Source organism: Erpetoichthys calabaricus, chromosome 9 (genome assembly GCF_900747795.2).
Source record: "Erpetoichthys calabaricus chromosome 9, fErpCal1.3, whole genome shotgun sequence".
Lineage (NCBI taxonomy): Eukaryota > Metazoa > Chordata > Cladistia > Polypteriformes > Polypteridae > Erpetoichthys > Erpetoichthys calabaricus.
In genome coordinates, this window is record NC_041402.2 from 58,616,906 (window position 1) to 58,636,842 (window position 19,937).

A 19,937-nucleotide genomic window follows, 5' to 3' on the forward strand; every position below is an offset into this window, starting at 1 on the left:
TTTCTTCCACACAATCTTGGCCATATCGTTCTGAAAACATCACCTTTGGTGCTGTAGTGAAGATGGGTGAAAGCAGAAGGTTTAGAAACTGCAGATTAATTGTGTTGACTGTTTTGTGCTTTTCATCTGACATTTCCAAGATTTCTCCTGTTCACTCCAACGTTTCATTCACTGACCAGTTATATTTTATAGAAGAAAACCATAATTCAACATAGCAGACATGGCAGATTTGCCTTCCATGTTGCTTGTTGTGTTGCATGTCTGTATGCGTCTAAATTGCTTTTAGTATAGTCTGAATTCTGCATAAATGTGCAAAAGACAGATAATTTACTGGTCTCTACAGTTTTATGATAAGTTCTGTAGTTGATGGTGTATTGCTATGTTATGTGCGCTTTTGGTCATTTTAGTGTGAGTGTAGATAATTTTCTAAACAATTTGAAAATGTAAATGTGGACAGAGATCATTTTAGTTTAAAAATATAGTTTTTAAATAAAACTGTATAAGTATGGATGTAGACCTAGATGAGGTTCAAGCAGCCCCAAAACCTGCTCTGTTGCCTGCCCTACCAAAATGGGACAGCATAACCTGTTTTTACCTAGGCCACACTTTTTCATCCTTAAGGCCTGTGTCCCAAACTTTACTTGCTTCTTTAACACTAGAATTACCAGAGCCTATGAAAAAATTGTAAATCCAGCCCACCTTAAATCCGTTCGCACCTCTCTGTCAGCGTCTTTTGTCCTGAAAATGTGCCGATTAAGACAAGCAGCCTGCTATTCCATCCCCCACCTTCGCAGAACATGCACAATATTCTCCCAGCTCATGCCTTGATTGATTATCTGGGAGTGTAGTTCTGGAGTTTTAGAGTGGAAATAATAGATCGTTATTTGGAACACTTGCATTTCATGTGTGTTCCATTTCTACAGTAATCTGTGTAAACGCATTGTTAAAACAGAAACGTTTTCACATTTTAATAATAAACTAGCAAAATACCCGTGCTTCGCAGCGGCGAAATACTGCCTTAAAATTGTTATTAAGAAGAAAAGTAAACATTTTTAAACTGTGGGAAAATATACAAATAATTACTTGTTAAGGATCTCTTTGTATACCACGTTGTCAGTTCGGCCCTCCGGTTGTAATATGACCAAGCTGTGCACTGAGCTTACTCTTGAGCATGCAACGTACAGTTGGCCATGTGAAAAACAATCTTGCCTCAAATCAATGCAAACCTTTTGTAGGGTTTGTCCCTGAGACTTAATTGTCATTGCAAAGCAGAGCCTTACTGGAAATTGGAGGCGTTTGAAGTGAAATGGGAGATCAGAGGGTATAACGGGGATGCGAGGAATAAAAAGCTCTCCCCTGAGCCACTGCCAGTAAAAATAGTTGCCTCAATTAGGTTCTTTTGCAGACACGTGAACTGAAGTCTCGTGCCATTACAAAGTTTCGGTGGCTGTACGCAAATCCACAATCAGGTTTTTTGAGCCAAACCTGTTGTTTTTGTATGAGCCGCTTTTTATTATTGGGATCGTACGTAGAAACTGAAGCTCTATTAACTTGTGGATTTGCGTGCGAATATTTAGCGGCAGCATCTCTATCAACTTGTGGATTTGCCTGCGAGTATTTAGCGACAGTGTGTCTATGAACTTGTGGATTTGCCTGCGAGTATTTAGCGACAGCGTGTCTATTAACTTGTGGATTTTTCTGCGAGTATTTGGCGGCAGCGTCACGAAGTTGTTTCCGCCTAGCTGCATCAGAAAATATACCACGACGTCTGACACGCCTCCTTTTTACTGTTTTCTCACAGCTTGGATTGCTGCTGTCATAATCAGTTTGAGTTTCATGGTTTGTTTCAATTACGTTAGTATTTGCAGGACTTATGTTCAAGTGACATTCGGCATCTGTCAAGCATTGTAAGCATACAACCGATGTCATCGATAACTTCGCATCCAGCTTTTGAGAGTTGAAACATTCATAAACATCAAAGTGTCCACTACTCAAATCGTCACCTGTGAATCTAAGATGTTTAAAAGGCATTGGCAGTTCTCCAAACATGTAAAATAATCAGGCAGCCAACTACATGGGAGGCCGGGGGATGCAGGACGCAACCCCGCCTCACACGGCGACCAAGCTGCAGGCTATGGACGTATATACAGTATGTACGTAAGTAGGATTCAGTTATGACCGTTACGCGTAGAATTTCGAAATGAAACCTGCTTAACTTTTGTAAGTAAGCTGTAAGGAACGAGCCTACCAAATTTCAGCCTTCTACCTAACACGGGAAGTTGGAGAATTAGTGATGAGTGAGTCAGTGAGGGCTTTGCCTTTCGTTGTGTTGCAAAAGTCAATGAATGACTGCTAATAAAGTGACCAAGTTAGAAGAAGTAAGGCAGGACAAAATTTCTTTGTATACAAATCTAAAAATAGCCTACCTAATCTCCAAGAACGCGCACAAAAGCAAGGGAACGATGGGTGCACCAGAACTCTGCTCACATCGCGTCGTATCGCAAGCCGCAAGTAGTAAGTCTATGATAAGCGGAATACTGCTATGCTTTGCACTCACGGGACAGAAGGACAATCCCGACTGCTTTTATATAGTGTCTTGATGTTACAAAATGTAGGCATAAACTATAGAATGTGTGAAGCCTGAAGTCCAAAGATCAAATAAACACTTTCACAAAAGTTTCAAGGACCATACAACAGCTTCCATGGTGTAGTGGTAAGATTTGCTGACTTGTAATCAAGAGCCCCCGGTTCGATCCTGACTGACTCCTATATTTGTCGTTTTCAGTAGTGAGCTGCTCTTATTGTTAATATTATACAGTACGCACATACATTTGGTTACTCAATCAAGGCATGAGCTGGGAGAACGTTGTGCACGTTCTGTGACGGTGGGGGATGGAATAGCAGGCTGCTTGCTGCTGGTCTTAATCGGCACATTTACAGGACAAAAGATGCTGATGGGGAGGGTGCGAAAGGATTTAAGGTGGGCTGGATTTACGAGTTTTCTCGTAGGGTCTGGTAATTCTAGTGTTAATTCCTAAACAGATACACTGTCTGTTTTTAATTGCTGCTAATTAAGAATGAGATGCAAATGACAAAGGAACCTTACAACATGGTCCCCTTTACAATTGTGTGTGTTTGCCATGAAGTATGGTACCTTTTTTCATAAAATATTTGGAAAGGAAAAAAAAAAAAGCTGAGAATAGTAGATGATATGCTTGGAAATTAAAATTTTACAATAGAAAAACAACCTTTAGTGAGAAAATGAAAACAATAACAAGCCATAAAATCACAAAAGAAGATCCTTTATTGCCAAGGATAAACTGTTAATTCAGAATTTGGGATGGCCTGGAATAAAACCTTGCAGCCAGTAGGGACCTCCAAGTTTGAACTCAGGAACCCCTGATTTAAGATCAGTAAAATTATATTAGTTGCATTCCCCAATCTCAGGTTAGCATGAGTACTGGGGCAACGGAGTATAAGGCTGTGATGTTGCTTTGAGTCTACAAATGCAGAAGAGCTGTAAATGTATAGTTTTAAAGGTAAGCCTTTCACTTCCTTTTGTTTACCTTTGGAGAGAGCAGGCATACAGTATATCAACATAAAAACTACAGAACTGCTCATAAACAAAAAAACACACAGAAATTAGGTACAGCAAGATCTGGAAATTCTTGGTTACTGCTAGGAAAAAAGTGATAACTCTGCTCTGGTTGTTGAATTTTAGAGAAATGTAGTCCTTGTTTGTACTGAACAAGGATTGGCTGTTTAAGACATCTGGTTGGGCAATTTTACCTTTTATTATACCTTTAGAATGTCACCTTAGTGAGAACAATTGCTGTCCAGAAAATAACAAGTGTTTGTCTTAAAGTACTATCTATAGCTTATAGAAAGTCCCACTTTCCCACTGTGTCATGCCAAAGAGAAAGGTACAATCTTACAGATAGTTAGTTCCCTTCTTTTAAAAGCTGCCTAAGTCTTCAAAAGTGACACTAAACAGAGAAATGTAGCACTGGAACCTGGAATTAGGCTAGAAACAGACTGCAAAAGTCACTCTAAGAAAAAACAGATCAGACTGGTGGCTATTGTGTGTGAAGCTCAACTGTTATTGGAGAAATGCTGTGCACAGCAAAGTTGCAATTAAAGACTTTTGCAAAGCTATGGCAATGTATGACACAATAAAACATTTACATGATACAAAAAGTTGAAAACAACACTAAAGATATCACTGTTCAAAAAAAATTTATATAAAAATATAGCTTACCTCTAGACTGAAAAAATAAATGCTCATTACTGCATACTACTCTTCCTCCTTCTCCTCCTCCTACTACTACTACTGCTGTAGCTGAATTAATCAGTGATTGGTTAATCATTATTATTATTATTATTTTTTTTTTGCAAAAGTGCACATTCAAATTAGTGGTGATACAAATCCTACTAATATATAAAGATATTTGCAAAGAAATATTTCATATTTAAAATTTTTTATAAATCTATACTTAAAAGTAATAAATTCAGTATGGTTCATTCCAACAAACAATAAATAACAGCCTTAACAGCTCAACATGTCACCTGTGGGAGATGAGTGCCAGCTACCATGATGCCATCTGGAGTCCTCTCTAAAATTTGCCAAATTCTGTCATAAAAACCTAAGGGAGTTCGGTTGAGAGATCCATCTATTTGGCGTTTATTTAACCAGGACCTAAAAAAAAAATATATTTTTATATATCTATATTTTTATTTCCCTAAAAACAATCAAATTGTTTCCCTAAAAACTACAAATTATCACAGAAAACCTATAGAACAAAAGTCTGTGTTACTTTACAGATGATTAAACATAACCAGAATAATTACTTTAATAGAAAGATAAACTATGGGGAAAATGAAAAAAAAAATTCATATGATGACCATACTCCGCTTCAGTTAGCCGATTTAAATAAATGCAACATCACAAATATTACTTTGCCTTGGCAAGATGCAGATTATACAGACACCTTGATCCCCCCCCCAACAAAACAAGTTCTTCATTTATTGTGATGTTCGAAACAGCTGTTTAGAAATACCTTCCTGCCTGCTGTGGCTGTAGAACATCTAGGAGAAGCTGCTTTACTTCACTGGGTGACAGCTGGTACAGGTCTTTGGCTGGCATTTCTCCTGCTCTAATTTTTAGTTCATGTTTCATTGCATGGATGATCCATCTGCAACAGTATCACACAAAAGCAGTTATGGGAAAGCTATCCTGGACACCGAAGGTCACTAAAGAATGGTTTTCATCAGTCGTAAGTATACCAAAATAACATATCTTTGCCAAATTTAAAATGCAAAGTAGTAATCTTAAAAATATTTTAATTTATATACTGTGATTTGTGTTTGAAGAAATATTAATTTTGCTGATGCATAATGATTTGTTTTAACTGTTATTGAATTATCAGTGGGCGGCACGGTGGCGCAGTGGTAGCGCTGTTGCCTTGCAGTAAGGAGACCTGGGTTCGCTTCCTGGGTCCTCCCTGCGTGGAGTTTGCATGTTCTCCCCATGTCTGTGTGTGTTTCCTCCCACAGTCCAAAGACATGCAGGTTAGGTGCTTTGGCGACCCTAAATTGTCCTTGGTGTGTGGGTGTGTGTGCCCTGCGGTGGGCTGGCGTCCTGCCCAAAGTTTGTTTCCTGCCTTCCGCCCAGTGTTGGCTGGGATTGGCTCCAGCAGACCCCCGTGACCCTGTAGTTAGGATATAGCGGGTTGGATAATGGATGGATGGTTGAATTATCAGTGAAACATTTTGGTGAAGCACACCTTTAACAGTATGCAGTGTCTTCTAAAAGTAAACAGATGATTGTCTACTTTTACTGGATAACAAATCCCACGCTGAAATTTTGTTCTGTTCTCTATATATACTGTACATATAAAAATGTCAGAAATTGAAAACAAGTACTAAGAGGAATCCACCTTCATATATGTATTAGAAGGTAGACTGTACATTATTGTACATGTTCAAAAGTATTTTAAAGGAAAGAAATGTTTAGTCATTAACTGAACCATACTACTCAACAAATTCTTCATTAAGACAGTGATATTATTACAAAAATGTACATAGTTTTTCCAGGTTTTAAACTATGATATTTGCTAAGAATGTTATTAGAATATCTTATAATGGGTATCAGTTTCCAATTAGGAAATCTGTAAATGTAAAGGCTAAGAAGTGAATCAAATATCAGTTAAATCAGTATTATTTTTTATATTACTTTTCTTTGTCTTTTTAGAAAGGGTTAAGACTGTCAAGTGTTCAGACAAAAACTAGAGGTGCCTTAAAAATGCTGCATACACATTACCAGCAACACCCTGGTTTGGATAAGGCATAAGAATTTATAAAAATTCAATATCATTGAAAGGAGCCTGGATTTTGAATGGTGTTTCATTCCACTGTCTGACTCACAAACAGAGAAAAATCTGTGATAATCTTGGATTCACATGCAGTCATCCTGAAATGAGCCTTAAAAAGGAATATTTTGAATGCATAAATGCCTGGACTACTAGCAGCAGTCCATGTGGTTGTCTTTCTGTGGATAACTAAGTGATTGGCTTTCCAAGAAAACAATTCTCCAGATCCAATCATAAAAGTAGATCTGACTAGTTGATAACTTCTATATTAAAAAACACACTGTTAACTGCTATGACTGTAACGTGTAATGACTAATTTTTGACACTTTATATTGGCAACAGTCAATACTAGAGACTTCTAAAATTTTCTGTGTAGGAATCAAACAGAAACTCCTACTTAATACTAATAGCTCTGGAAACTTCAATTCACTACTAAAATGTTCTGGAAACTCTACCTTAGTACTAGAATGTACCCTGTTTCATTTTTTTGTTTTATTGTTTACTAATCACTTGGCCAGTTAAGAACCCCACATAAGAGTACATATGTAATAATTATACAAATAAAATCTTCAGAATGGAGAAACCTTTAAATGTTTTACAATGAGGCCTGAAATTTCACAGATAAGCAAGCAATGCCTGATGGACAAATAAAGACTTGTAAGGAGATATGATTCTACAAACATCAACTCTGCGTTGACCTATGGACCACCCTATTTATCCACTAAAACAAACGTCATGAACAAAAAAATGTAAGGTTCAAAAATATAAGACATTTCATTACTCTTTTTAATTAAACACTGTCCAGATAAAAACTGTATAAATACACATTTCTCAAAGTACTGCATTAATACTTACACTGAGGTGTGGAAAAATTATAATAATGATAAAACAAATGAAATAGTAGATTTAGAATCAAGACCGTACCCAATACGAATCTTTAGCATGCCGCTAAAGAGTTCTGGAGTGTTGGAGATTATCCAGCCAATATGAATTACAAGCTCTTGTTGAAGGACAGCTTCTCGCTCATCATATGGGCAGCACGTGCTGTAAACTATGTCCTTAATGACTCCGGGAGACAAAGGATTAGAAATTACCTCCTCCTTATGACCAAAAGCACCAAGGGTAACCTATTTTTAAAAAAACAAAAATTGTTTAGTTCATAAAAGAAATTGCCACATTGAAAAACAAGATTGCTTCTAACCCATTAGAAGATACAGAAAGTAATAGATAGATAGATAGATAGATAGATAGATAGATAGATAGATAGATAGATAGATAGATAGATAGATAGATAGATAGATAGATAGATAGATAGATAGATAGATACTTTATTAATCCCAATGGGAAATTCAATAGTATCATTAACTGGGATAGTGAGTTTTTTCCCATAAATAATGGATTTTGAAAAGTTTTGAAATGCAGACTATTAAAGTTTTGTTTCAACATAGATCTCAATAGAATCAAAAAGATTTAGAGTTAGATCATGTGTTTCACATAATATATGGATAGTGCCTTGTCCACACCCTTGTACTGGAATAAATTGGTTTGGGAAATGAGTGAATGTTATATATGACCTTCATTTTTATACGTCTTTATAAAATATATTTGTTTATTTATTTACTTTGCTAAAAATATAGGTTATCCTTCTCCAATGGCCAAATTATGTTTACTGAGATCAATTAACCCTCCTTTAAAAAAATACATATTTTATAACTTTGCTATATGTATATACTTTAATTACTCAATCTAAAAACTAAACTATTATTTTAATATATAGACAGACAGCACTTTATTTATCACAAGGGGGAAACCAAAATCGCTGAACGAACAAATATGGTTGCAACATATTGAGAATTGCTGAAGCCAGGTGATTACTTAGATCTGACATAGACTAAGACTTTCACTTGCATCTGAGTTTCAGACAAATGCTGTGCATACCACATTTGAAACATTAATACTGCACTGGACAAAGTATAAAGATTTTGAGTTTCTGTACTGTACAAGACAACTACATAAAACCCAGTATGACTGGATAAATTTGGATCAATGAACTTGAAATTACAAAAACTGCTGCATTTATGAATTACTTGATGGACTGATAGTTATAAATAGCAGTCTGGGATTTATAAATTTCTTTTTATTTGACTTTAAAATATTGTTGTGTACACTGAATTGGATTAAAGAGCTTCAGGAAATGGATGAATGGTTTAATGAAGGGAAAGTTTAAATTTGGCCTGCACTTCCCTTCTTCAACACAAATGTGTTCCCTTTTTATGTTTGTAGTACTTGGGTGTTGTACCGTGTTAGCCATTATGAATGTAGAGAAAAGCCAAGCAAAATGACACCTTTTATTGGCTAACTAAAAAGATTACAATATGCAAGCTTTCGAGGCAACTAGGGGCCTGAGTTGCCTCGAAAGCTTGAATATTGTAATCTTTTTAGTTAGCCAATAAAAGATGTCATTTTGCTTGGCTTTTATCTACTTTTTATGTTTAAATCTAAATGTTGTTGATTTAAAACACTTTAGTATTTGTTGCTTTGACTCACAATATGAAATATCTACTAGATGGATATATATGAAGAAAGAAATAAATGGCTTGCTCAAGACAATCAAGAAGACAAATGAGAAGCTGCAGCTGGAGCTGCAAGAGATGCAGCAAGAATATAAAGACTTGGAAGAACGTTTATATAATCATTTTGATGCAGTCTTTAAAGATTCCTGAGAAAAATTGAGGAACACATTCAGGAAAATTGTCTAAACTGAGAGAACTTGCCAATCAGCTGGAAGACGTTAAGCAGACATTCATGGCTCGAATTGAAACAGAGGAACAATTGGCATCTAACGCCAATGGAAACGCTATAGCTGCGAATTCCGAATGCAAAAAACTCAGAGACAGACTTGCGGCTCTGGAAGAAGATGCAGAAGGAATAATATTAGAATTGAAGGTCTACCTGAGAATCATGAAAGTCCAAACCCAGTGAAACTTAACTGTTCTCAAAAATAATTGAAGAGGACTTTAAATCAGTTACTGAGATAGCAGCAGCTTATCGCATACGTGGATCAAATGCCTCTAAACCTAGGACTTTAATTGTCCGCTTCGAGAGATTACAATTTAAGCTTAATGTAATGGCACTTCTCAGACACAAACAAGAGATTATATTTGAAAATAACCACATTCGTATTTTCCCTGATTTCTCACCCTCAACAGCTGCTAAACGTGCAGCTTTTTACAACATTAAACAGCAGTTACAGAAAGTCGATATCAGATACAGCCTCTTGTATCCTGCCAAACTGAAAGTGGATATTCAAGACAAATATCACATCTTCTCCTCCAAGGAGGAAGCAGAAAAGGAGTTAAGAAAGCTGATCCCGACACTTTTTTGAAATACGAAAGTGAGTCGCATCCTGTCATGGTATGGCAAGAAGATACCGCTGCTGGGGGGCTTGTTTTGTTTTGGACGTGCTCTGTCTCTAGGTATGTCAGAGGACTGGGACTTTGTTAAGTTGGGGCAAAATGGGGTGGTAGGGGGATAAGCAGGGAGAGAGAGAGCAAACTATATCTAATCTATCCTTTTAATCCTTATAATTATAACTTCCAACGTAACAATAGGCTGCTGTGACAATGCGGGTTCGCTCCACGCTTCCATTGTCCTTCTGGGAGCCCTCAACCCGACACCGTATGTAATGTCACCGATGAGCTTAGCAGTGTTGGCACGACAAAGCAAGTGGATGGTGCAAAAGTGTAAAGTGCTTTTATTTTAAAATCAACAAAACAGTGTCCAAATAGTGCAGTGCATCTCAATTCCTTAAATAAATAATCCATAAAAATAGGAGGTGAAAAGTGGAGGTTAAAATCCAATAGAAAAAAGCCTTAAAAAAAAACCAACGAGGTTAAAACAATGGCTGGAAGTAGTCTCTTTAAAAACAAAAAGCTCAGTGCCTTCTATCACTGGTGACTCCCCCGTTTCTCCCATCCAGGCTATGCACCAGGGGAGTCACCCTACATACAGCTGACCTTCTTTGCTCTACTGGTCTGGTGGCCTTCCGATCCCTGGCTCCAGTTCTGCTCACCTAGACCGAGACTTGGGCTCCCCAGCGACCACAATGCTCACACTGGGGCTTCTATTCCAAATCTCTGACTCCCGCTGCCTTCGCTGCAAAGAGCCAACCTTCTCCCGGGCACTCCTGCTCTAAACAATTGCTCAGCAGGAGTGACCACTACCGTCAGCCCTCGGGTGCCGGCCAAACAACCCATTTGGGCTCGCCTCTCCCTGCTGCTTGTTATCGGCGCGAGCCTGCGCTCGCTTGTTCTCCTTTGCTCCTGCACCTGCTTTCTCCCTCCTGCATCCTGCTGTTTTCTCCTCCTTAACCTCCATCCGTCTTTTCTTTCTTTTCCTCCCCTACTAGCTGCCTCGTGCTTCTATATATCATGGGGACATGGATCAGCTGTGGCAATCAGCAGCTCCCGGGAACAATTACGGATGCGGACGAGTCCTCATCTGTGCACTTAAGCGAAGATCGCCCACATCACGAATCACCCTGGGAACTGATCTGCCACACTTACCATGCGCCCTCTCTGAGCTGCGAGTGCAGTGATTATTTATTTAAAAAGTGGCCTTTGACATGAGCTGTGGACCCACTACATCACAGCTGCATGGCAATAACTCGTGGAAAAATTGGAAATTAAGGTTAAAGCTGTCTCACTTCCAGTTAAGACTACAAAATGACATCAAAAATTCATAATCAATGTCTCAATGATGGGACAGTAAACTTTGTGAGCTGTAATGTTAAAGGCCTGAATCACGAATTAAAGAGAAAGAAATTATTCTCTCACCTAACAGGTCTAAACGCTATTTTTTACAGGAGACCCACTTATTAAGCAAAGATCAGTTCCGACTGCAAAAAGACGGGACTGGCCAAATGTTCCATTCCAGCTTTACAAAGAAAACTAGAGGTGTGGGAATTCTTATACAGTACATAGAACAGTCTCATTTGTAGATGTAGTATCTGATCCTGAAGGGAGATATGTGATTGTCATGGGCAACTTATTTAACTGTAAAGTGATTTTGATAAATGTTTATGCACCCAATGTCGATGATAGGGAATTCATGAAAAATGTATTTGCATCTATTCCCAATGTGAACACTCATAAAATTAGAATGGCTGGGGACTTTAATTGTGTTTTAAATCCACTCTTAGATAGGTCTCCTGTCACAGTGGGGATGACATCTAACACTGCAAAGACAATTACACAGTTTGTAACTGACCACAACTTATCAGACCCCTGGAGATTTCTAAACCCAAACTCAAGAACATATTCCTTCTACTCACCATTGCCTCACTGCTACTCAAGAATTGATTATTTCTTTATAGATAATAATTTCTTGCCTGAGATTAAATCTTGCAAGTACAACACTACTGTTGTACGACATGCATCAAGACTCTTTGCGGTGTTGGCTCCTCAGTGGTGGAACAAACTTCCTCTTGCTGTACGAACAGCGGAGACCCTCACTGTCTTCAAACGTCATCTGAAGACACACTTCTTTAAACAGCACTTGGGGGACTAAAGTCCCCATGCTTTTTTTCTACCCTTTTCTCAAAAAAAAAAAAAAAAAATTGTACTATTATTTTCTTCTAGCATGGTTTTGTGTACAACTTGGTCAGCGGTAACTTGTTTAATGACAGTATATTTAATCCTAGCCTTAAAGACTGAAGAACAGTCGTAGACTACTAAGCACTGTTGTAAGTCGCTCTGGATAAGAGCGTCTGCTAAATGATGTAAATGTAAAATGTAAAATGTTATCTCCGACCATGCCCCTCTGATCTTGGAGCTGAAATCATTATGCCCCACATACTCATCTTGCAGATGGCGTCTTAACCCACTTCTATTAACAGATGAGAACTGTACAGAATTTATATCAAAACAAATCAGTTTCTTCCTAGAGACAAATACATCCTCAGAGGTCTCTGCAGGAATACTCTGGGAAACTCTAAAGGCCTTCTTAAGAGGACAGATTATTTCATATCTTTCCCACAGAAATAAATCAGAAACCAAGAAGGTATCAGAGCTAACCAGCGAAATTACTAGAATAGATCAAGAACATGCCAGGTGTCCAAGTGAAAATCTTCATAGGAAAAGACAGGCTCTGCATTCAGAGCTCAACCTCTTAACAACCAAAGAAACTGGGCAATTCATTTTTAAATCAAGACATCATTACTATGAACACAGAGAGAAAGCTAATAAGCTCTTAGCTCAACAAATCCACAAGCAAGAAGTTCGCAATACAATCCCAGCAATCACCAACATGAACGGAGATAAAATCATTGACCATAAAAATATAATGCACACATTTAGAGACTACTATAAATCCTTATATTCTACTGAGTTCAAAGAAGACAACACACATTCTAATGCATTTCTGGATACATTACAGATACCACAAATAGATACTTTTATTGCAGAGGAATTTGATAAACCTCTGGCGCTATCAGAATTACTAGATGCTATAAAGTCACTTCAGAGCGGGAAAGCAGAAGGCCCTGATGGCTACCCTGTCAAATTTTATAAGAAATTCTCCACTCAGCTAGCTCCCCTCTTATTAGCAACATTTACAGAAGCTAGAGACAATCAAATTCTACCTCAAACTCTTCACCAAGCATTAATCACTGTCTTTCCTAAACAAAACAAGGACCTATTACAATGTACATCATACAGACCAATTTCACTTCTGAATAATGATGTTAAGATACTCTCCAAAGTCCTAGCTAGAAGGATGGAGAAAGTGCTGCCTTCGGTAATATCACAATTTCAAATTGGATTTATTAAAGGCTGACACTTAGCTTTCAATCTTCGATGTCTGTTTAATGTAATATATTCACCTGCAAAGTCAAACATCCCGGAGATATTATTGTTGGATGCAGAAAAAGCATTTGATATGATTGAATGGAACTATCTTTTCACTACATTAGAGGAATTTGGGTTTCTCTATATTAAATATAAAATTTATCTATATGCAGATGATATGGTTTTGTATACAGTATATCAGACCCACAAAATACTGCGCCTGCAGTCTTAACAGCACTTACAGAATTTCAAAAGATCTCTGGTCTCAGAATTAATTTGAATAAAAGTGTGCTCTTTCCAGTGAATTTCAAGCATACAATATTAGATTGGACACCTTCCCTTTTATTATTGCAGATCAGTTTAAATTCTTAGGTGTAAATATCACAAGTAAACATAAAGCTCTTTTTCAACAAAATTTCGCCCTCTGTATGGAAAAAATGAAGCAAGACTTGCATAGATGGTCAACCCTCCATCTCACTCTAGCTGGAAGAATTAACGTTGTTAAGATGAATATCCTTCCTAAGATTCTCTTTTTATTTCAAAACATTCCAAAATATATTATACCCACAGGTTAAGAGTCTGGGTGTCATCCTTGACAGTACTTTATCCTTTCAGTCCCACATCAATAACATCTCCTAGTCTGCATATTTCCACTTGTGTAACATTAATCGTATTCGCACCTCTCTCACTCCCCACACCACTGCTATCCTTGTTCATAGCCTTGTCACTTCTCGTCTGGATTATTGCAATTCCCTTTTCTTTGGTCTTTCTCGCAAATCTCTTTATAAGTTTCAACTGGTCCAGAATTCAAGCTGCCCGCATCATTACTAGAACCCCCTCTATTCACTGTATCACTCCCGTTTTGTAGCAGCTTCATTGGCTTCCAGTTCAGTTCTGAATTCAATTCAAAATTCTCCTACTAACTTTTAAGGCTATCCAAAATCTTGCCCCTCCATATCTGTCTGACATCCTCCATGTTGCCATTCCCTCCCGTACCCTTAGATCCTCTTCCTCCATCCACTTGACTGTCCCCCACTACCACCTGAGCTTAGAAATATTGAATCATTTTCACTTTTAAATCTAAACTTAAAACTCATTTGTTTAAGACTGCTTTTTCTCTTTGATTACAATTGCTCTGTCTGATTTTAACTTTTGTATTTTACTTTTGTTTATAATCTGTGTTTTGTCTATTGTTCAGTATCCTTGAGTGTTTAGAAAGGTGCCTACAAAAAAATAAAATGTATTATTATTATCAATAAATCATTATTTAAGCAATTAGATTCAACCATACCTAAAACATCCACGTATCCAAAGAACGACTCTACAAAGACCTAAGAGAGAAGGTGGCATGGCGCTACCTAACTTTCAGTTTTACTACTGGGCAGCAAACATACAAGCTATAAAAACCTGGACACAAATAGATGAACATACACAGGCTTGGTCCGCAATAGAAATAAAATCCTGCAGTACTTCTCTATATTCCCTGCATTGTGCCCCAATAAATGCAAGGTATCGGCAATATACTAATAACCCAATTGTGCTTCACTCACTCAGAATATGGAACCAATGTAGAAAGCATTTTAAGATGGATGAATTGTTTATCTGTGGCATGTCTGCACGAGAACCACCTTTTTCAACCCTCGCAAATATATGCAGTTTTTAATATCTGGAAAACATTTGGGATTAAATTGCTTAGAGATCTTTATATAGACAACATCTTTGCATCCTATGAACAATTACATTCCAAATTTAAATTTTCCAGCAACACATTTCTTTCACTATCTTCAAATTAGAAACTTTGTCAAACAGAACTTGACGGATTTTCCCCATCTCCCACCCAGGGTTCCCACTCTTTTTAAGGAATCATTTTCCAGGACATTTCCAGGAGCTTTTTCCGGAAATTCATGACAGGATCTGGTCATACAGTCATACACTTTAGTCGCAGGCTTAACGCCATTTTAATTTCTCTTTGATTATGCAGGGACTTAGTGTCACCGATATGCTAAATTACATAAAGGCATCACCAATTAATGCACTGATGTATAATGGAGTTGTTTGACCTCTTTTTGTTACACACTGTTTTAAACTGCAAAACTCTTTTAAAGAAATAAATGCCTCTTGGATTGTGTAAAACTATCCAAACACTGACATATACTGAGCAATTCCATAATGTTCAATATAGAGCTGTTGATCACACCATGAAATAGGCTACCATAGTGACCTAATTTCAGTAAAAGTTAATACATATTATGTCAGTTTGTATCAAATAAATTTATGTACAATGTTTGTATTAAACAAAACTGCATAAAGCCAATTTATTGCCTATATCATGTGTATGATGCCTATAACACTAATATATGCAACAATTGGCACGCGACAAAACAAAGTCAGAGTTAACTTTCAACTGGTAGCTTTACTGGGAATACAGCAGCTGTAGAATTTGCATAAGTCAACGACAAAGATTATAATAAAGAACTTATCTTTGTGGGAAAAGAAGCAAAATACATCCATTTTAAATCATGATAGCCTTGCCATCAATTCCCGAGTTGAGAACTTGGTTAAACTAGAAAGAATACTAGGAACAAAGGATAAAAGCCTGAACTCCAGTATATTGGAAAAAAAAAAAACAAACAAACAATCTATAAGTCACTGTAGTGTAACCTATGAAAAAGGCATCTGGTGTAGGCCTAGGTTTAGAAACAATGCTGGTGTTGCTCCTTGAGGTCTGATAAAACTGCATCGAGACCGATGACCTCTTTCTTTTTTTCAGCAACACTTTTACGATAGGCATTAGATTTTGTGAGCAATGTAAAGTACTGTTTTCTCTCAACCTTCTCTGCCATTGCATCTGCTTCTTCTTGCATTGCCTCAATGCTAGTGATTATTTACTGTCTCTTTGCTGCCACTTTTGTGATTTCAGAGCGGAGCTCTTCTCTTTGCTTATCATTTTCAGTTTCCTTTTTCTTCTTTTTTTCATCATCAAGGTATTGGACATATCGCATCCTGGCATTTCTGCAATGCTGCAAGTGGGGCTTTGGCAAAACTCCATCAAATGAACCACCAGTCAAAGAATCTTGGATTAGGCGAAGAGACATCAGAGTCCTTCCTTTCAGATTTGTAACCAGCATGTCCTTATTCACAGAGTACCCTCTTTCGACCGCTGCTTGCCCATGTGACAATGTGAACAGGTCTTTCATTGATTTCCACAGAATTGCATACTCTGCTTTGTCACCAGCAAATCTTCCCATGAATGTGTCCAGCCGACAGGAGCTACTTCTATACCCTTGAAATTCCTCCTTATGGTGCTGCACCATTTCAGTGAGGAGCATCTTGTACTCACTCAGGATTTGGTCACAGTCCTCTGCTGTATGCCATTTGGCGTTAAGAAGCAGTTGTAAGAGCTTCTCAAACATGGAGATGGCACGCCTTTCATCGCTGATCATAGTTACTGGATCTAGGCATGCCATGTGCCTTACTGCTGCATAATTCAAAGGGCATTTGTCCAGCAGTTTCTTTGCTGTTGTGGACAGGAAGGCTACACATTCTCACCGGAATTGTTGACCCGGCAGCGGTTTTTTAAGCAGCTTCTCTGAGGCTTTCTCAAGAGCTTGTTTGGTGGCAAAGCCAAGATCCACCTCTTTCAGTGGCAAATGGAGTGTTTTGTCCAGTACATCAATTTTAAGCATTTGGACAGGTGTTTTGATGTTATCCAGTATCTCCCTCTTCATAAAGCATGAAATCAAACTCTTCAGAAGGGCCTGAATGTCTTTTGCCAAAAATGGCATCATGGGGGCATCAGTCTGGAAAGTCTCAAGAAAGGGTTTCAGCTGCCTTGCCACATAGGCAAAAAACTGTAATTTTGCCTCAAAAAGGGGGTCACCAACAGCCTCTCTGACCACAGTGTATGATGTTGACGTTGGCATTTTACTCTTTGGCAGTTTCTTGTAATTGTCGACAAATATTTCAACATGTGGCCACATCTTAAGTGCTCTCTCTGCCACTGGCAAGTCCTCCACCCACCTGTGAGCACAGAATTTTAGAGGGAATGTTGATGTTTTGGTAATTTCAATAAAGTCATCCCATCTGGCTGGTGTGTCATGAAAAACCTGCCAAAGGGCTCTTAGTTTATCACCTATCTTCCATCCACTTTCCTTCTCGCCTTGTTGGAAGCTTCCATGAACTGTATGAAGACCACAGGTTCCTAGGTTTATCTGGGGCCTCCTTAGACCTGTCTTCTTCAAATAATCTCAAAAATTTTTTGTTGACACTTGGTCCATCCATCGAGATTTGCAGGAGCTTGTTTGGATCAAGTGGAGAGAGGGAAACTTTAATGCTCTCAACAAGCTTCTCTGATTGTGTGTGCCCTTGAAACTGGGAGTCCAGATAATGCACAACTACCTTTTCTTCATTATCACTCCAGTACCGCACAAGCACATCCATCTGCTCGGTCTGTGTTATTTTGTTGAGGCATTCATCAAATGAAATGGTATAGCAGTTGGACTGTCTAATGTCTTTCACTAGCTTGTCTCTGAAATATGGTGCAAGGCCAAAACACATCAGATACGCTGCTTTTGTTGCACCACATGAGAATTTTTGGGCAATTTCACTATCTGGAAACATCAGGTGAAACAATGAACCCATATCTGAACAGGAATTGAAAGAATATTTGGAAAGGGCCACTTTTATCACCCAGCGGATCTCTGCTTCTAAAACAGCTTCACTTGAAAAATGAGCTCCGATTGTGAGTGTAGCTTGAGGTGGAGTTACAGAAGTTGATGGCTGGACCTCGCTGCTTCCTTGACTCTCTGATTCTGCTGCCTGTCTGCTAGCTTCAGAATTTTGGGGGGTGGGAGATTGATTGATGAAATCAGTCATGCGTGGTCCTGTGCCTTGACTTGACATAACCCTCTTGTGTCCCTGTCCTTTGGTATGGCTTTTAACAGCAGAAATGCCCATGTTGCCTACATCAAAAGCTTTCTTGCATATCTTGCAGTATGCCTGATGTACATTATCTGTCACATGTCCTATTCAGTCCCTGAACACAGGATTTATCTTCCATTCCTCCTTAAACGTACACCTCCTTGACATGATTCTGCTTTCCCTCACTTCTGTAATTAGAAATACATTCTCTAAATTAACCATTATAGGCTACTATTTTTCCTGCAACACTGCCTATTAGTGTCAAAAACATTAAATACAGTAATGTACAAAAATGTAGGCTAAATAGAAATACTGATCCAGTACAGATTTTCTGTAGGCTAACTGTGGTAAACTTAATGTGAAAGCATACCCATATAATTCCTCTAGAGGGAGCTAACGTTCTGTGGAATAATGGAAGCAAGCTAGAATAAGAAGTTGAGCCAGGAGCTGTTAAGCGTGTTCAGTTGTGCAAATAAACGGCACAAGCCAAGTAATATTTATTGTGTGGCGATTGCTCGGCTGCAAGGATGTCACACGAACCTACACAAACACACAAGAACAGGCATTTAGATGTAGGCTTCAAGTAGCCTAAGCCCTATTTGTTTTAAATGAAAGCAGTAGCTCCTAGTCTAATTCTTTTTAAGACTGTTATCGTGTTCGTGCTGTTTTAGGTTTGGCTCACTGAATTTATTTGCTTAACAGTGGGATCACGTAGGCCTACAAAATGATTTTAGATTGATTAAGCAATTTCCTCCGGGATCAATAAAGTATTCTGATTACCGTCATTAGACAATTAGCACTATGCTAACACCTAATGGGAATTGCCATTAACAGGCTAACAGAAATTAGCATCGCCAATTTACTTGACATGTTTAATATGCGACCTGGGTCCACATCAGACGGTATGAAGTAACAAAACTGTCAGTTGCACCATATGCACTGTGGTCATACTTACAGTCATGCACTCAGCAGAAATTTCAAGTGATGAACTGATGTTCTGTTGTTCTCCTGTCAGCTACTGACAAGCTAGAGCAACGAGGGTCAAAACTCAAATATAATTGCCTATACATGTCTTAGTAGGTGGAGACATTGCGCAGCAGAGGCCACGACCTAGCTCAGCTGTCATCATATCTAGACTTACGAACAGCAAGCTGTTTCAAACAGAAAAATTAAAAAGCGAAAACAGAAATAAAATTCCAGGACAAGAAAGATTATTTCCAGGACATTTGGCCATTTCGATCAGTTTCCAGGTCATTTCAATGACTGGAAAATAACCCTCAAAATTTTCAGGTTTTCCAGGACGTGTGGGAACCCTGCCACTTTCCTCTATGCTGGAAAAAATATTGCTCAGTCTCGAGGACTCAGGCAGCATTTCTGCAATATATAAAAATATTTTATAGTCCCTCCCTTTCAAAGATCCAAGAGGACAATGGGAAAAGGATCTCTCACTCAACATATCAGAAATGGAGTGGAAGGAAGCAATGCAGAGAATTCATTCGAGCTCCATATGCGCAAAGCATACAATTATTCAACTCAAAATTACATATCGAGCTCATCTGTCATGCATGAAATTGTCCAAAATGTTTCCAGGGCAAGATTCAACCTGTGAATGCTGCAATCAAGCTCTAGCCTCACTGTGTCACATGTTTTAGGCCTGCACCAAATTAACATCATTCTGGACAAAAATTTTTAAGTGCCTTTCAGACAGCCTTGGTGTCACAATCCCTCCTAACCCATTAACAGCTGTGTTTGGTGTTCTTCCAGATGGGCTTAAAGTGGATAAGGACAAACAAACTGTGATTGC

The 19,937-nt window shown here is 38.2% G+C and overlaps 1 protein-coding gene across 3 annotated transcripts in view; it reads right to left on the minus strand.

The window, feature by feature from the left end:
- Positions 1 to 19,937, minus strand: part of phkb (phosphorylase kinase, beta) — a 190,984-nt gene that overhangs the window by 36,815 nt on the left and 134,232 nt on the right. For all 3 annotated transcript variants that reach the window (XM_028809644.2, XM_028809645.2, XM_028809646.2), the window contains 3 exons: positions 7,293 to 7,495; positions 5,058 to 5,192; positions 4,567 to 4,696 (listed from right to left, as the gene is read on the minus strand). In XM_028809644.2, the coding sequence (XP_028665477.1) occupies positions 4,567 to 4,696; positions 5,058 to 5,192; positions 7,293 to 7,495 (468 nt within the window). The remainder of the gene's footprint in view (positions 1 to 4,566; positions 4,697 to 5,057; positions 5,193 to 7,292; positions 7,496 to 19,937) is intronic.